Genomic DNA, 18,044 nt, shown 5'->3' with positions numbered 1-18,044 from the left:
TTGATTTCATCTTTAATTTATTTCACAGATGAAGTGAGGAACTTTCCATAAAATATAATTTTCCTCAGATGGTACAAATAGCATTGTCTGACTAAAATCAATACAATCATCCAACTACAGAAATTCATTTATCCAGATGAAGTCTTTCACGCAAACATTAAACATTGTTGCACTATTGACATCTAAATAGAAAAATATTTACTTAATGTTTTGAGAATGGGAAATGTCTGGAAAGTATTATTCCACAACAAGGTGTATCCTAAAATGGAATAGGTATTAAATGTTCTAATTAAACTATTTAATTACTTTTAGACACTGGAAGGTATTATGCTTAACCTGGAGAAGAAAAATAAGTAAAAAAAAAAATGCATATATATACACTGCTCAAAAAAATAAAGGGAACACTAAAATAACACATCATAGATCTGAATGAATGACATAATCTTATTAAATACTTTTTTCTTGTTTTTACTTTTTAAGTGTTTTTTAAGTGTTCCCTTTATTTTTTTGAGCAATATATATTTTTTTATAGTCAAACCATTTCTCCAACTGTCTTGGATCATATTTGTCACCATATTTTGAGAATGACCCAGCAGTATTTTGCTGTACACCAAAACAGAAAGAGAGTCTCAAACGTTTTTTTTTTTTTTTTTTTTTATGTAAAATACATTTATTTGATTAAAAAAAGAACAATATTGAGCCCTTGGTGGGGATCAGTCTCCAGAAACAGAGCAGACCTGAACAAGTCAGCAGACGTTTAAAAAAAACAAAGCTGCCACATTGTGGTTTCATTCCAATTACAAAAGCCTTCACTAATATTCATTAAGACCTTCTGAAAAGTCAGCATTAAACAAAAATGTTCAGGTCTGTTTATATAATACTTCATTAAAAAATATATATATATTAACAGCAACAATGCAGTTAGTCATAATAAATACAGCTTAACTTCACTTTCGCCTAAATAATGTTAGCTAAATGCTTTTTATTCCATAGCAGATTTGAGGATGAAAAGATTACATACAAGACAGGAAAGCTGAACCCATTGGTGTGCTTCACCAACACCATCATCTTCAGGTTATTTGCATGAATATGACGCATATCCCGAGTGTCCCAATCAAACACAATGCCTAAAGAACTACAGATCTGTACTTGTGTTAATAATAATTTCAAATTAAATGCTGCAAACAAATAAAAACATGCAATATAAGTAGTCAACACTAAAAAACTATCATACAAAAAAAAACAACTATACACGAGAACATATCGTGCTACTAATATTGACAATTTGTTCAGCTTCAAGTATGATATAGTGCTCAGCAAACTTACTTTTTTTACCCAAGCACATACTGTATAATGACCAGGAAACATCACACTATAGCATGTTATTTACTACAGTATGAGGCCAATATCACACCATGTATTGAGTAAATACACGTCGAGCCCATAGTGGTTCCATGTTATAAATATATCTCCCACTCGTGTCTTTTTCCACTCCCTATTTTAACTCTAAATCACAGCACTATTTTATTTTACTGGGCAGGTAGAACACACAAAAAGATTTTTTAAAACGAAAAGTGACATAGGCTACTATGAATCAAATCTAATTAGGTTTCCAGTATGCAGTGATTAATATTACAAGTTATCTACTTCATTCTAACATTGGCAAGTATTTCATCTACATATAAAAACAAGTATCATTACAAATAAAAGTCTCTTGGCTAAGGCTGTAGCTGGTGGCAGCTAGCGAGGTGGTGTGTTGCGCTTTATTTGCGTTTTCTTAGTACAAGATACATCAAGCCGCTCAGAAATGTAATGGGGAAGGCGACCCAGGCGACGACCAATGCGTACCCAAACTCTCCATTCTCAAATTTAAGATTTGTGTTTAAGTTTGAGTGCTGTGCTGTGAAGATGGATGCACCGGTCATCACACAGAAGGCTGTGGAAGTAAAGAAAAAAGAGGCCATTTAGAGTTGGTTGGTTGGTTGGTTGCATTCCAGTTGATTGCCATTTCAGTTTCACAGGCTGTTATGTGGCATTTACAGGTTCAACAAATAAAACATTGCTCACTCTTTATGTTAGGTGCCTTTAACTACAGTACAATGTATTAAAAAAAATACTGTTTATTGTGTTCATATTGTATTGCAAAACACTTTTGCAGCTATAGAGGTGGGATACGGGTAAGGTTAGGCAAAGGTTTGGTGGTATGTTTAAGGGAAGGGTCAATAGTGTAGTTATAGATCATTGATTACACAAATTATCGCTGTATTTTTAAAATACAAATAAAACATGTTCTGTGTGTATACAATTTATCACATGATTCATGAAATGTTAGTAATACATAGTAGTTAAAGATATTTATAAAAGCCACAAGAGTCTTTTACAAAGTCTTGATTGGTCCAACTAGATCAGGTTTTCATCGGCGAATGTTCAAAAAACATTATTTTTTCACATAAAGCCCCTCCTTCCGAAATCACAATGTGCTTTGATTGTGCTGTGACAAGTTTGTTGGTATTGGTCAACTGCTTATCATAAAGGCAAGCTTCAGCACATTACAAATGCCCTTTTTATTTGTATGTCCCTTCAATTATTTAAATGAGGGATTTTGTGAAATTTCAAGACTATACAATCAAGGTGTTTCATGGGGTTATAAAGTCGGGCCCCACCCAAACATTTTCCAAATTGGGGCTATTTACAGACTAAAAAAAAGTGACTGCATGTCAAATAATTGTTTTGTCACAAAATCACCCACTTCAAGGTGATTCAAGACCTCTCTTAACTTGTGTAATGACCAGCTAACTTGCATAGTACATATATACAATAACTGAGAAATCGTAATAACTGAGAAATCGTAAATGTGATGATAAAGATGATTTAACATAAAAAAATTATAAAGATGATTTAACACATATATATATATATATATATATATATATATATATATATATATATATATATATATGTTAACTGGTATACATATGTAGTGGTACATATATGGTACAAACTGGTATATATATATATATATATATATATATGTATAGTTTGGGCAACTCACCAGATAAGAGCTGGATGATGGCCGTAAAGACAAATCTTTCCCCCTGCTTCAGACGGAAGAGCTGAAGGATGAAGACAAAGAAACCCACACAGCACAATATAGTGGCCAGTATCATGGTGGCCTGGATAGTCTGAAGATAGGCTGATAAAGAAGAAGAGAACTTGACACACGTTTCATAAAATAAATAAATACTGGTTCAATTTTTAGATTTTATGATAATCTATGCCTACCTGCATCCGAGGTTGCACTGTTCTTTATATCATGACAGTTTGTGTCATTGCATTCATACCAGAGATATGCGAAGTTGTTGTTCGAAACCAACCATTTCTAGAAAAGACGGAGAATGGTTTAGTTTTACTTTATATAATATAATATCAAATAAACACAATGTACCAGTCAAAAGTTTGGAAACATTGCAATCTTGTTATGCTTATGAAACAAGTATCTGCTTGCCAAGGCTGCATTTATTTAGCTACTTGCTGAAAATTGTCATCACATAAAATTACATTTTAAAATAATACTCAAATAAAAAACAGTTATTTTGATTTGTAATAATATTTTGCAATATTTTTACTGATCAAATAAATGCAACCTTGGTGAGCATATGGTACTTTTTTTTATACACATACATACCTTCATACACACACAGACACACACATATGGTTTCACTATCTTTGTGGGCACTCTCCATAGACATAATGGTTTTTACAAAAAAAAAAAAAAAAAAAAAACATAATTTTACTGGATGACTTAAACACCAAAGTTTATTTCCGAGAGTTTTGCTAGGATTTTTTGCTGAAATCCTAAACACGAACAATGAGCAGTAAGAGCAGATGAATTTTAAAAAGACAAAAGAAAAATCAACTTACGTTTCTGATGGTTGCTATGAAGAGTAGTATTGCGGAGGTGATGTGGAAGAGGATGATGGCGGCCAAAATAATCAACATGGCTGATGGTGGAACAGAAAATCAAAAGCAGTAGAATCTGTAAAAACAAGGAAAACACATGAATATTAAACAGCCTTTTGAATGAATACACTGACACTCATGAGAACTGGAACTGGAACTGGAATTTGAGCAATAATAGTGTAAACAGTGATTCTCTGGATTTGGTGGGAAAATCACCATGTGTCCACTTGAACAGCCTCTTGTTTTTACTCTGAACTTTGACCTTGGAAGACTTTTCCACATCTAATTGTATTGTAAAAATACTACTTTAGAACAGTGAACACCAATGATAGGAAATTAACAAACAAACATTATTTTTTAAATTATTTATTATTTATTAATTACCTGATTTTGTTTAGCACACTTGATAGACCTTGCACTAATGTTTAACAGTAAAATAAATAAATACAACAATGCAGATTAAAACCATTTTATATTATTATTCAAAAAACTTTTTTTAGCATGATTTGAGATTCATAAAGTCAGAATTGCGAGATATAAAGTCAAAATTGATTAATATAAAGTTGCAAAAGCATGTTATAAAGTCAGAAATGTGAGATATAACCTATTCTGAAAACCTATTCTATTTTTTCCTTAGAATTGTCTTTATAACTCACAATTGCGAGTTTATATCTCACAATTCTGAGAAAAGATGTCAGAATTTCATTTATGAGTTATAAAGTCAGTATTGCAAGATGTAAACTCCCAATTGTGAGAAAAAAAGTCACAATTGTGAGATAAAAAGTCGCAATTATTCATTTTTTTATTCAGTGGCTGAAACAAACTTCCATCCCTGTTCAAGTAGATATGTTAAAAACCTCACACTGGTTTTTCTGAAAAATGCAGTTCTGCCTACAGTACGTCACACACATGAGCCTTGGAGTCGGCTGCTAATTTAGCTTCCCATGATTCACTGCAGTACAGCCATATATAGACAGCCTATACATCTCAGCCTGCACCACAGATTCTTCGAGCCATTTATGAATGGCTTTTTCCACCTTTCACCTTGAATAGTGGGTGTAAGTTGTTTTGTTTTTTGGCACTGAAGTGTTTTAATGCTCACTACTTTAAGATAAAATAAAAGACAAAATCACCTCAGCACTATGTATGTTATGTATGTATGTTATATATGTTATGTATGTATGTATGTATGTATGTAAATTCTGTGTGAATGTATGTTATGTATGTAATGTATGCATGTATGTATGTCATGCATGTAGGCTATATGTATGTATGTATGTAATGTATGTATTGTATGGATGTATGTATGTATTTTATGGATGGATGCTGTTATGACTTTATCTTATCCATTATAGAAAGTCATAAAACACAAAAGGAGAAAAATATTGAATGTCACAAGGTCACATGGACTACTTTTATTAAGCTTTTATACAGTTTTATTCCCCTGTCCTTTTTAGAGTTTGAAAAGTCACAATTCAGTTTTACCGTATGGAAAACAACCCAGACGTTCTGCTAAATTTCTTTGGTGTACAAGATAGAAAGTCATACAGGTTTGAAACAACATGCATTTAATGGCAGAGTTTTCATTTGTGGGAAAACTGTCCCTTTAAGAAGGCATGTGGGACACAGGGTGTGGCTGTCATGGTTCATGAATTCACTGTCTCTCTCTCTTCCCCTGTGTTTGTGTGGGTGTGGCCGCTGATTACCAGTATTACCTGCGTAATTATCTATCAGCATTGCCTTTATATGTGCCTTATGTGCGGTCTTGTGTTGTCAGAGGTGGTGATGGCAGTGGATAAGACACATGCCTTTGGTGTGAGAGACCCGGGTTTGAATCCACTGTGAGACACCAATGTGTCCCTGAGCAAGACACTTAACCCCTAGTTGCTCCAGAGGCTTGCAACCTCTGACAATTGTAAGTCACTTTGGATAAAAGCTTCAGCTAAATGAATAAATGTAAATGTAAATGTCAGGTTGTTTCCTGAGTTTCCTAAACTGCTATTGTGGAATTATTTCCTTCTGGAAGTTCTGTGATTCGTCCATACAGACCATTGGATTGTACCCTTAACTACACCCTCACGGCTGATCGGGTTGCCTTTTCAACGTCCCTGCGTCACCCAGATTCTGTGCACTTCACCTGTTGTTTTGGATTTGTCCTCACTTGTGGTCAATAAACATTTAATTCTCGCTTTTATATCTATTGCTTATTTTCAAGTCACAGTGGCATTTCAGCAATGCAGAGTTTAGGCGGGAAAATGGTTAATGTGGGAGGAGGATACAGGATGACGCTCATCTAGTTCAACTTTCTCAGAGCAGTCTCTACAATCACAAGCCTGAATAATCACTTCTTTTTTAACTTTCACAATTTCTTGTAAGGTCAGGGAAGGTACTGGGAACCGAATTAAGCGTAGGCTTTAATAAAGACAGAGCATGTTGGTCATTTATTCAGAGGCTGTAGTAGAAATCCTCTGGAGACCTTCATCCCCCAGGCTGTACATTAGCTGTCTGTCTCTGTAGGGTGTAAAGTGGGAGGCTGGTCTCATTAAATTGTAGTGCATCATTGTCTCGGTCCACACATGTTCTTATTTTTCTCTGCAGTTGCCTTCCTGTGTTGTACTGAGAGGCGTAGAGGCCTGGAAGGGGAGGAGCCAAAGGAAGAGGAATGGGAGACGAAAATCTCAAAACAAGCTGCCAAAAAATCTGTGATTTCAACTAACAAATGTGTTGAGCAGATCATTCTGTGGCAATAGTGCAAACTGTATGACTTTTTTAAAACTTTTTTTGAAGACTTTAAGATGAAAATTAACAAAAGAGACGGCAAAAGTAGTACAGATAAAACACAAGGCATTTTTTTCTAAATTGTTCTATTTTTCTTCAATTTTATACACTTTATGCCACTGTCCTTTGTGGGTCCAAGAACCGACCCCTGCTCATAATGTTTAATCAAAATGTAATAGACTTCTTTTTGGTGATGTATACAGGACTTCCAATCGTTCAAAAATTTAGCTCACGACAAGCTTCATCTGCCTCAGGGTTTTCAGGTATGCTTAAAAAAACGCCCTAGGGCTATTCAGGACTTGCCCAATCACGGCCAAAACTAGCCCAATCGCCGGGTGTGGGAAATTAAAATCAAGTTCCTGGGGGTAAAAATCGAGTCCCAGGGATGGGGGTGTCGCTTTAACCTGCGGCAACAGTGTAAAAGTAGCCCAATTCTTGGCAACGCTGATCCTCCTCCTCTTTTGAGAGCAACACACTCGTCTCAACATCCAATCAAAAACTGATGCATAGATTCAAGTCACCGCCCTGTATTTTTTTCTTTTCCGATAATCCGCACTTGCATACCAACGCATTCTCACCCCAAGGCGTCACCTTTGACCATGCTTCAATATTTGACGTTTTAGGCGCCCTTTAGCGTCACTTACATGACGCGATCCTACGGCGTCATCTAACTGACGCTAAAGGAAAGCGTCAGTTAGAGGACGCGGTTAGGTTTAGGTGTGGGGTGGGGGTAGGGTACACGCGATCCTAGGGCGTCATCTAACTGACGCTAAAGGGCGCCTAAAGCAGCAGATATTAAAGCATGTCCAAATGCTTCCCAAGGCGTCAGTTAAGTGACGCCTTGGGGGTGAGAATGGGCTTGGGGGAAAAAAAATCTGTCGCCACACTTCTGTTTCATCACAACTTTAAAATATTAAAAATGTATATGAAACAAATATCATTAAATAATATCAATAAATAGGCTATTTCTTTATGTATTTTTCATCAGTATCAATTGGAACCCATGCATTTCCAAGAGCTTCTGGGAGGCGCCTGTTAATCTGCTGAAATTTATAATGGCACAAATGTGGCATTTAATACACAGAGAACTAGTGTTTTGTCGTTTGTGTCACAGTAGCTCTCTAAATGGTGGGACATTGAGGAGGAAATTCCTGTAAATGGTTAAGAATTGAGGGAAAATGAAACCCTTTGACTAAACAGGCCCACCATACAGGATACATGAGGAAGAACATACTGAAAATTGTATGTTGGCTACACAGAGGGATAAACGTCTGTGCACGGTCCCCTCAGGCCTTTTAGGAACAAAAGATCTACTGTAGAGGTTCAGCGAGACCAAGGGCAAGAGTAGAATCAGCTTCACAGTTGATTTTCCTCAGCTTTCACACATCTGTGAACCTGTAATCCTCAAATGCGGCAATACACAACCACACGGGTCCTAAAGGGGTCATGAATTGAGAAATCTGATTTTCTTTGAGCTTTGGACATGTAAGAGGTCATCATACTATAAGGATATTCTGTAAGTTTCAGAACTGAAAACCAAAAAGAGCCTTTATTAAAACCAAGTTGACAAAATGACTCATCTGGGAATGTGTCTATGATGTCAAAGATATTTGATATTCATGCATGACAAGTATAGGTAAACAACATGTGTGTTACTAAAACTAGATTGAGCAACTAAGCAATAAACACGCCTTTGAAGGGTGCAACATTTTGTGCAGTGCCAGGTTGTGGAAAAACACAGTCTCTGCATAAGCTCTTCTAATGCTGGATTTTTGGAGACTGAAGTTAAAAAACTATACTGTGCCTTCTGGATCCGACAGGAACAGCGCAACACACTTACGTTAGTAAAAAAATTTTTACTGTGTCACAATTGCTTTGTTAGAGATAGTTTGAAATGTACACTGTAATAAAATATTGTTGGTTTAACTTATAAAATGAAGTAGCTGGTTGCCTTAAAATTTTAAGTTCATTGAAATGGAAAAATTGAGTTAATACAATGAAGGAGATTAATTTAACCACCAGAAACTCAAAATATTATGTTATATGAACTACATAAATTATTTAAGTTGATTTGACAAAAGAAAAAATGTTGTGATTACAAATCATGAAAATATTTTTTTACAGTGTACGTGTCTAACAGTGATTTCTGATATGTAATGATTATTCATATACAGCCAAATGTTCTTTGTCTGTGTATGTGTAAATCAAACCAGTGACTAAACTGTCAACTTCAAATTGCTTCTCTCTTAGTAGGATGAAAATAATATGTTATTTTATCAGTAAATATTAAAATTATTATTTAATCTGTAATAATATAAAAACGTATATGTAGAAAGCGATCAAAGAACACATTATTTAGGTACAATTGGCTTTATGCCCAGCTGCACTACTTCCTGAACTTCAGCCAGCTCCTTGTTTCCTGTCTGCCATTATTGGCCAAATTGATTAATTCAGGTGTGTCTGATTATTGTTGCCATGACTACTGAGGTCAGGCACACCTGGATTAATCAATTTGGCCAATAATGGCAGACAGGAAACAAGGAGCTGGCTGAAGTTCAGGAAGTAGTGCAGCTGGGCATAAAGCCAATTGCTGGAGCTGTCAATCAAACTGTGTGAGTTTATCAGGGACTCGCCAAAACCCCCGTTGTAATCAACAAATCTCTTGTTTCCGTCACGTCATGTTGGCCCTGTTAGTCTTGATGAAAGCATTCGTGAGACTGCAGAAATGACGAGATGTAGTCATGCGTTTAACATGTCTGTGATCGGATACCATTGCTCATCCTCTGCATCCTTTTATGTCACAATCTAAATAGATCTAAATACAATGCTATAATCAATACATTTCACTATTATTAACCCTTGAGAACTATAATAGTAAAAAGTGCTAAAAGTTTTCGAGAGAGTTCGGAATGTATTACTTCGGCAAAGATGTCAGCCAATCACAGCAGTGGGCGTTTACACTGAAGACACGCAGCAGACACGCCCCTTAAAACAGAGCATTCAAATCAGAGAGTTCAAAATTATGCAGTTCATGACCCCTTTAAAGAAATAATCCGGATTCAATTTACAATTTAGTTACAGTGAAGCACTTATTGGAAGTAAATTAGGCCAATCCATGAACATTAAAATACTCGCTTTTCAGTCGCAACGGACATAATACGTGCTATAATAACTTATTTAAATTTGTTTATTTAACCTTTTTGTAAAGTTATATATCCAATTTCACTGCAATTAATTTTAGATATTCCAAAATATACATAATCCAGATCCATCGTTTAAAGGAATATTATATATATATATATATATATATATATATATATATATATATATAAAACAAGTAAGAACAGAACTGCAACAACTGGGATTACATAAATGCAATCTAAACACCTTGTGTGGCTTTGAGTGTGGCTAACCATTTTAATGAATACATTTGTCAGTTCTCTACATTAGACCAATCAGTCAGGCTAAAGTTAAATCACAAATCACAGACATCTGTACCACAGCTGCACAAGACAAAGAAAAAAAAAATCCAGCTTTTAGTTCAGCCTCAAAACGAAGTTGGGGGGCTGAGGCCCCGTTAAAGTTTATATAGACAGAGACACAAAAACCTATGAACGTTTGTCTTGGAAACTGGCCGTGGAGTTTCAGTTTGCTATGTACGATCCTACGGGGTGATAATGACAGCCAAACCTCCAAGCTTTGAGGTTTTCAGAGCACATCATTAGTAAATTAATTGGAGTCAGCATTTTAAGGTAGCAGATAAGCCATGTCGACTTCTTTCTGTTGGAGAAATGTGTGTGTGTGTGTGTGTGTGTGTGTAGACACTAAGAAGCCCCTGCTCATTTCCCCTAAGCTTGGTGGAAAACGCTGACTTAAGTTTCACTTTTAATGTCATTTTTTCATAAAAGCCGCAGTCCCCAGCAAGCTTCCAAGTCGGCCACTGCTGAAAACAGAAACTGCAGTCATGGAACAAATGATTGAGATGAGAAGGAAAGCTTCAATGCCACCTAGCAAAACTTTGTGGATTTAATCCAGGGCATGTAAATTACGGTATGACTAGGATATCAGCACTGATTAACAGATTTATTTCAATTCTGATTTGATTAAATGTTGATTCATTTGGGAATCATTTCAGTAAAAATATCACCAGAACTGCTTCAATTGTGCTTGTCTTAAAGGGATAGATAAAAGTGATATCCCCGTGTTTTTCCAAACCTGAATGTTCCAAGAATATTTCAACCGTAAAATGAAAGTCAATGTGGTCTGAAAAACAACAGATTATATAAATTGATTATTGAAACCAGTAAAATATGATATTATTTTAAATATTAATATTATTATATTTTCTGATTATTACTCTCTCGTAACAATGCGTTATGAAAATGTTTTATATGTTTTCGATGTTTAAAAACAATGAAAATATTTTATTGAATATTTATAAAATGACTTTCAAAATATAGTTTTTACATTATATTTGCAGTTGCATCTGAGCTATGCACATAGGTCAATGGATTAAAGCAAATGTCACCTTTATAATTTTCATTGTTACATGCATTTTTGAGGGGACTCAGCCTGCCTTGAGTTTTCTGACCGCAAAAACAACATGCCATAGTGACTATCCTGAGATGTGATGTCAAAGGCAGCAGTTACCGCACAGACGACCCAACAATTACTCCCACTTCATTGTGCGTCATTGTGTCTCCTACTGCATTTAAACAGAAGCAGAGTGAACTCAGGGAAAGGAATGTTCCTCAACAACATGACATCCCTAACTCTACTCAAATCTTTGAGTGAAACTGAAATCCAAAGTGTTAAGAGTTGGTGCATATTGTGCTCATGAAGTACAGATAATACAACAGTTGTTAAATAAATCCATGAATGATGAGAAAAACATGCAAATGTGAACTGCAGAACACACTACCACCCAGTTTGACCTAGCCTGACCCTAACTGGGCGTTGAGCAAGAGGGAAAACCTCAAAGTAAACGAGGGATTTCAGGAGGAATGTTTAAGTGTGTCGGTTGACATGGCCGGCAGTTTCAAATGTCATCCCAAAGGTATAGTAACAAAGCATTCATGGGTCGTTTCACACTCCTGAGACCAACTAACACTTCGAGATCTGAAAGAATGCAGATAAAAGGGAAGAAAAAAGTGCAATGGATCAGAAACAGGCAGAAATGATGATGAGTTTAGTGTGGAGTCAACCCGTACACGCCTTTCATTTAAAACGTCCTTCACTGCCAAGATAAAAGGGAAAGGAGCTAAAAAGAACCGTTCTCTGAAATAGTGAAGGTTAACGGCCATGGATAAACAACATATTCATCTCTCAGGAAAGTGCTAGGCTTTCTTAAAGCTATAAACAATTATTTAATTAAGATCAATGCATTCTCACACACTCATATCCACTGAGGCACTCATGCTTATCCTATCAGGGACAGGCATTTGTTTTAAAATACAGTTGTAAATTAAACACAGCCCCGTTCTTGCTCAATAAAGTTCAAATTAAGCACAAGCAGCTGAAATGTGTCTGCTTGCTCCTAACTAACTTATTTCCTAACAGGCGTCTTGTAACATTCGGCGGCTGCAGTTCACACATCAAAACATCAAGATAAGCATTTTCACACATTCTTCCGTCAGTGGCATCTTGGGTAATGTGTAGCTAAAATCTGAAATCTGGGGTATGTGTTGTAATTCGATACAAGGATCAAGGAAACAAACAGACCTCTGCCACACATCTTTGACTCAACTGTGCCACTTCATTCACGTGATGGAGAATAATGGCACCATACTTTCCCTTTGTTTTCTTTGTCTACTATTCTAGAGAATTATATTCTACTTTTTTACCATATAATGTTAAATCTTGGGCGTGTAACACTCTGTCTACACCAGGTGCACGAGGCATGACAAAAATCAATTATAACTCATCATTAGTGATGCTGTCTACACTAAATACAGCATGGCGCGAAGTGACTCATCAAATTCCAGACTGTAAACTAATGACCCATTCTATTTCTGACATACTTCAATGCTTCTGATATGAAGGACAAATTTGTAATGGTCGTTTTGTCATATACGGTGTGGAACATAAAAGAAGATACTACATTGGGGTCCAAACAACATTGGACCTCATTGACTTCCACTGTATACATTTTTTTTTTTTTAAACGTCTTTTTGTTCAGCAGAAGACAAAAGAGACACACAGGATTTGGAATGACATGAGGGTGAGTAAATGATGACAGAATTGTCATGTTTGGGTTTGACTGTTGTTATTTTAGCTGCTTTTTAAGCAGATTTAACAATAGTGAAAATTTCTTATTAAAACATTTTAAATCACTTTAAGAAATCAAATTCAGAATTTGAAGAAGGATTGCAATGCATTGGTGAATAACTTTCCCCACCCCTTCAAATTTTATGACATAATTCAAAGTCATAATAGCATGTTTTGCCGGTTAACCTAAAAAGTCATGTGACATGTCTTAAAGTTTCCCTAATGAAAACATAGCAGGTAGACAAAATGAGTGGGGACTTGGTTCTGTATCGTTTGTTGATTGGATGGCAGATCTGAAAATGAGATTTCAGTCGATTGTGAGATGCAGGACAAATTATTGGAGAGATCTGGACTATGACATCATTTTCACTGGAAGGTCCATGTTATGACCTTTTGCTTAAAATGTTAAAAAATGATATGCATTAATCAATTTTTCACAATAAGATCAATAAGAAACATTTAAAAAGAGTGAATTTACAAATGACCTGTTTTCATATTTTGGTTTAATTCAAACATGTTATTCAATATTCTTGAATCAAACTCACTACACCAAATCACACTTAAAACAAGTCATTTTTGAGTCAGTTCAGATGGAAATGGCTCTTTAAATTAACAACTACACCTTAAATATGTCGAAGAAATTGAAATTATGCACTTCTAAACACACGCCAGGAATCATATCTGTTACTAATATCTCTGATTGTCTTTTCCTTACTCTTCAAACCCTGTTGCACCGCTGAAGCTTGTAAAATATAATGGGAACACAAGGCTTATTTTTGGAGAAAAACACAAAAACCAGAATCGCTGCCTTTGGAAGGATGCCTGAAATGAAGTTAAATGTACTGAACAAACAAAGCTTGGTTTTGGGTATCGTCTATAAAGCATTTTAAGCCCCACACACAAGTACTTATGGACACACATTAAAAAAGAAAGAAAAAAGCAAAACAAGCTCACAGCAAAAATGATGGGCACAGTGTGAACACAACTTCTACGAAGCCTTAAGGTCTCAACATCCCTGCTTCTCCACTGATATTTCAACACCGGGCAGTTTTGGCACAAGAGATTCCTCATTTTGTAAAAGGAGTGTATTTTGGCACGGCACATGTGTTCCTGCTACAGCTGATCTCAGCAGGAACCTCATTCACACACGGTAGGGTCCCGTTCGGCTCTTGGCGTGGCCTGCTGGGTTGAAAGTCTGCACTGGGAGCTGATAGGCTTTCATCTTCATTGCTGTGGCTCTACCACAGAGCAATGGCGCTCAGGTGCCGCAGGCTGTGTTTTCACATCGCATTCCACTGATGACACGCCGCCAGCGTGAGTAACGGCTCCCACATGGATCTGTCAAAAGACACGCTGCCGAAACCCAGCGGCTACATCCAGACAACCTCTCTTCCTGAGAATCAGGGCGGCCATGATTAATGCATTTACACACTGTCCAGATTCCCAGCTTCTTTGATCTTTCAGAAGGGATGAAGAGAGGACTCTTGTTACTCCCAAAGAGCTTCTTGTTGCTTCCTGTGCACTTAAAGCAGCAAGTTTTAAATCTTAAGTGTGCTAAAACTACCATAAACACTACCATTCAAAACTCTGGGCTCTGTAAGATTTTTTTAAAATGTTTTTAAAGTTGTCTTTTATGCACAGTCCTGCATTTATCCGATCCAAATTACAGTAAAAAATGTATACTGTGAAATATAAATTTTAAATAATTGATATAATGAAATGTATTCATGTGATGTCAACGCTTAATGTTCAGCATCATTGCAGTCTTCAGTATCTAATATTCTAATATGCTGCTCAAGAAACATTTATCATTATTATCAATGTAGAAAACAGTTGTGCTGCTTAATATTTTTGTGGAAACTATGATATTTTCAGGGTTCTTGAATAAAAAAGGTCAAAAGAACACCACTTACAGTATTTGAAATAGTGATATAATCACTGTCACTTTTGATCAATTTAATGCATCCTCGCCAAATAAAAGTTTCCAAATAAATCTTACTGACCCTATACCCTATGCCATGTTTTTTTTTCACAATATTAGTAATCTCAAAATCCAGAATTTACACTATACTTTTCAGTACTTAAAATCACAAAATTGATTAGACATTAATTGACATTGACTTTAGTGTTTCCTTCGAAAGATGTTATAGGTTTAAGTATAGGCTATTGATTATTGGCATTAACATGAACATTACTACTCAGGCACACTCCCATTGATTCTCCAAATTCAATAAAATGTCATTTCTGACTGAAAATAGACTGCTAAAACACTACCTTTAAGGCATGACAATACAGACACACCCATATGATCAAATCCCACTCTCATGTCTGTAAAGGAGATATGTCCCTTCTTTTCTCCTCTCTTACATTAGAGGTATGAAATGTGACTGTTGGACATGACACTGTTCTTGTGTTTGAAACTGGTCTGGTATCTCATAAGACCTCCTCGTAGATTTTAATGCTAACGCGTCTTTAAGCTTAAGAAATGTCACCCCTGTGCACACTTGGCTACCAAAATTCACAGCAACACATGTGCAACTCATTGTCTCAATCCCAAAAACATCCAAACACATCATAACATCCCAGACTCAAAGAGTCAGACTGGTTTTACGATTCACACATTTTCCATGCCACTTTGTCAGTGAAAAAACAGTGACCCTGGATTCAACCAGAGAGGAATGAGTTTCAGTGTTATTCTTTCTGTAATTGGTGAAAACAAATAAAGATTACAAAGCCTCAAGTCAATAGAAACATCTTTAGAGGACTGCTTCATTTTCTATCTCTCATTTTACCACATTATTTTCCAGAGAACTCTCCAATAATCTGATATTATCTACCGAATCCTCACAATAGCAGTCCATGGAAAGATGAAATAGTTTGTAATTCTTTTATAGTTTTGCTGAAGCAATAATAGAGTTTGGAAACGTCTCTCGGCCCATTACAGTCTCCCTTCAATTAAAGTTCAGAATCATGTGTTGTTACCCAAAAATTAAACTTTTGTCATCACTTACAACCAGACAGTTGATGGTCACCATTGACTTCCATAGTAGAAAAAAAGATAATATGGAAGTTATTCTTCAAAATATCTTCAACATTCTTCAAAATATCTTCTTTGTGTTCAGCAGAGAAAAAGAATTTCATACAGGTTTGGAATGAATTGGAGTGAGTAAATAAATGGATTTTGGGTGAACTATCCCTTGAAAGATCTAATGCTTATTATGTTTGCATGTGGACAATGCACAACACATTTAACACATGGTGTTCTTTTGCGAATTTGATTTTAAAAAAAAAAGATACATGTTTGGGGGATTTAGTCTCTTACAAAGAAATCTATGACTATATGGAAAAAATCAACTGTAGCTCGGTCACTCTGAGCTTAAAAAAAAAAAAGTATCCAGGGCTTAGCCTCAGCCAAAGGGAGAGGCATTTCCTGATCCAATCACTGACAGCATGCATTGTAATGAAACAGCGCATCCGCAAACAAAACCCGCCACCTATTCTGTGGAAAGCCCTGCAAGCAGCACATTTCTGAGTGGCATCAGTTAGATCAACCAGAGACGCAAAAGAGAAAAAGAAACTGAGGTTGGAAACAACTTAGTCAACAAGCAACTGGAAAAATCATTCACTTTTGCTGCATGGAAAATTAATACATGGAGAAAAAAAAAAGCCATCATCTAATACAGACTCTCAACAGAGGAGTTGGTGCAAAATGGCCACCACAACAGAGTTGTGGCGTGGGTGATGTATGGAAAGGTTGGACTTCCACACAAACTGTGGGTAAAATGATAAATATGTTTCAAATAACGGTGGATATGAGTTTTCATGGTGGCCAGAGTATAAATCATCCTGTGTTTTAAAGGCTTGTGCATATATCCTTTCCTCGAGCGGTTTGGCTTTTGATAGGTTGGTTTGAATTATAGCACTCACTGCGGCTGTGTTTGTGTTGTAATAGCAGAGCAGACGGGCATCCGGAAATCCAGTCCAGTGAAAACGGCTGCACCTCATGAACACACTTCACACTCCCCACCTCCCAAACCCACGAGCAACACGCTGGAATGTGCCAATGAGAAAGCACAAAACTTTTATTTTTCATCTACAGCATCTTTTAACTGGAACATTTGTTTATTAAATATTTGCTATATTGACAGATAAAACACTTTCACCAGGGGGCGATATAGGCGACAAAGTTGGTGGTTCTTCACTCTAAAAGATTTTAAAATGCACAGCCGCCAAACATGAGAACTAATGCTGAAGATTTAAGTAGCCCACTAGATAATTTTTGTTTTTTTCAAAACTTAGTTTTTCTCTTCTAATGTAAAACCTGAACTCCATCTAGATTCTCCCACTTGCTTCAGAGTATAATAAAAAGATTACAAGTATACAAAACATGTCTAAGTAATAAGTAAAAGCTGGTGATTCATCCGTGAAGCATCACCGCCAACGCCCCTTTTCTCACAAACTCTTCTCTTCCGTTTAAAAGGCTATAAACTCTCAAACACATACATAAACCTCTTAGACAGCAATAATTCAACTGTCTACTGACTCCAGACAGTATTTTCTAGACATCTGAGATGCTGTGATGCTCTCTAAGAGTTACATCACTCACCTAAAAACTGTTTGCATGCAGAAAAAGTTACTTATGATTCACACTCACCGCTGTAGAGGAGCCTAAAAGGGTCAAATTTTGTATAGTTTGGAAAGGACAGCCAGATGTGGATACGAAGAGATACAAACGTGACTGCAGAGTAAATGTAGTAGTAGTGAAATGAGGGGAAAAGTGCAAGCTCCTCCTCTCCAAAACCTGAACTGCCCAGAACTCTGGTTGGGTGTGGTCTGGAACTCAATACATGCTGTGCTGAGGAAGGGAGGAGGGGAAGCTTTTCTGGAAGCATTAGGTGTTGACATTATGTACTAAACTCTTTGTGGAATGCTTCCTTTTGAATCTGTTAAAGGTTTGAGACTTCAGAAGTCAACATCACATGTCATTTATTCTTAAAACAGCTTGCTCAAAATGTCTTGTGCATCTATTTTCCCTCTCA

At 36.2% G+C, this 18,044-nt stretch overlaps 1 protein-coding gene across 1 annotated transcript; it reads right to left on the bottom strand.

Moving 5' to 3' along the window:
• Positions 1–1,573: 1,573 nt before the first annotated feature.
• On the bottom strand, positions 1,574–17,800 carry emp2 (epithelial membrane protein 2). The gene is made up of 5 exons (XM_039687652.2): positions 17,660–17,800; positions 3,922–4,036; positions 3,283–3,379; positions 3,053–3,193; positions 1,574–1,936 (listed from the first exon to the last, which is right to left on the bottom strand). The coding sequence occupies exons 2-5, from the start codon at positions 3,997–3,999 to the stop codon at positions 1,764–1,766; spliced, it is 489 nt and encodes a 162-aa protein (XP_039543586.1). The 5' UTR covers positions 4,000–4,036; positions 17,660–17,800; the 3' UTR covers positions 1,574–1,763.
• Positions 17,801–18,044: the final 244 nt, after the last annotated feature.

Source organism: Pimephales promelas, chromosome 3 (genome assembly GCF_988280905.1).
Source record: "Pimephales promelas chromosome 3, fPimPro1.hap1.1, whole genome shotgun sequence".
NCBI classification, from domain to species: domain Eukaryota; kingdom Metazoa; phylum Chordata; class Actinopteri; order Cypriniformes; family Leuciscidae; genus Pimephales; species Pimephales promelas.
Note: the sequence above shows the minus strand (reverse complement) of the source record. Positions and strands in the feature narration are given on the sequence as shown.

What these genes read in the sequence shown, in the direction of transcription:
- emp2 (XM_039687652.2), bottom strand. Translation starts at nt 3,999, where the DNA reads ATGTTGATTATTTTGGCCGCCATCATCCTCTTCCACATCACCTCCGCA. An exon ending in TCATAGCAACCATCAGAAAC is followed by an intron (nt 3,380 to 3,921) that starts GTAAGTTGATTT and finishes CGTCTTTTCTAG; the next exon opens with AAATGGTTGGTTTCGAACAA. An exon ending in CAGTGCAACCTCGGATGCAG is followed by an intron (nt 3,194 to 3,282) that starts GTAGGCATAGAT and finishes CTTCTTTATCAG; the next exon opens with CCTATCTTCAGACTATCCAG.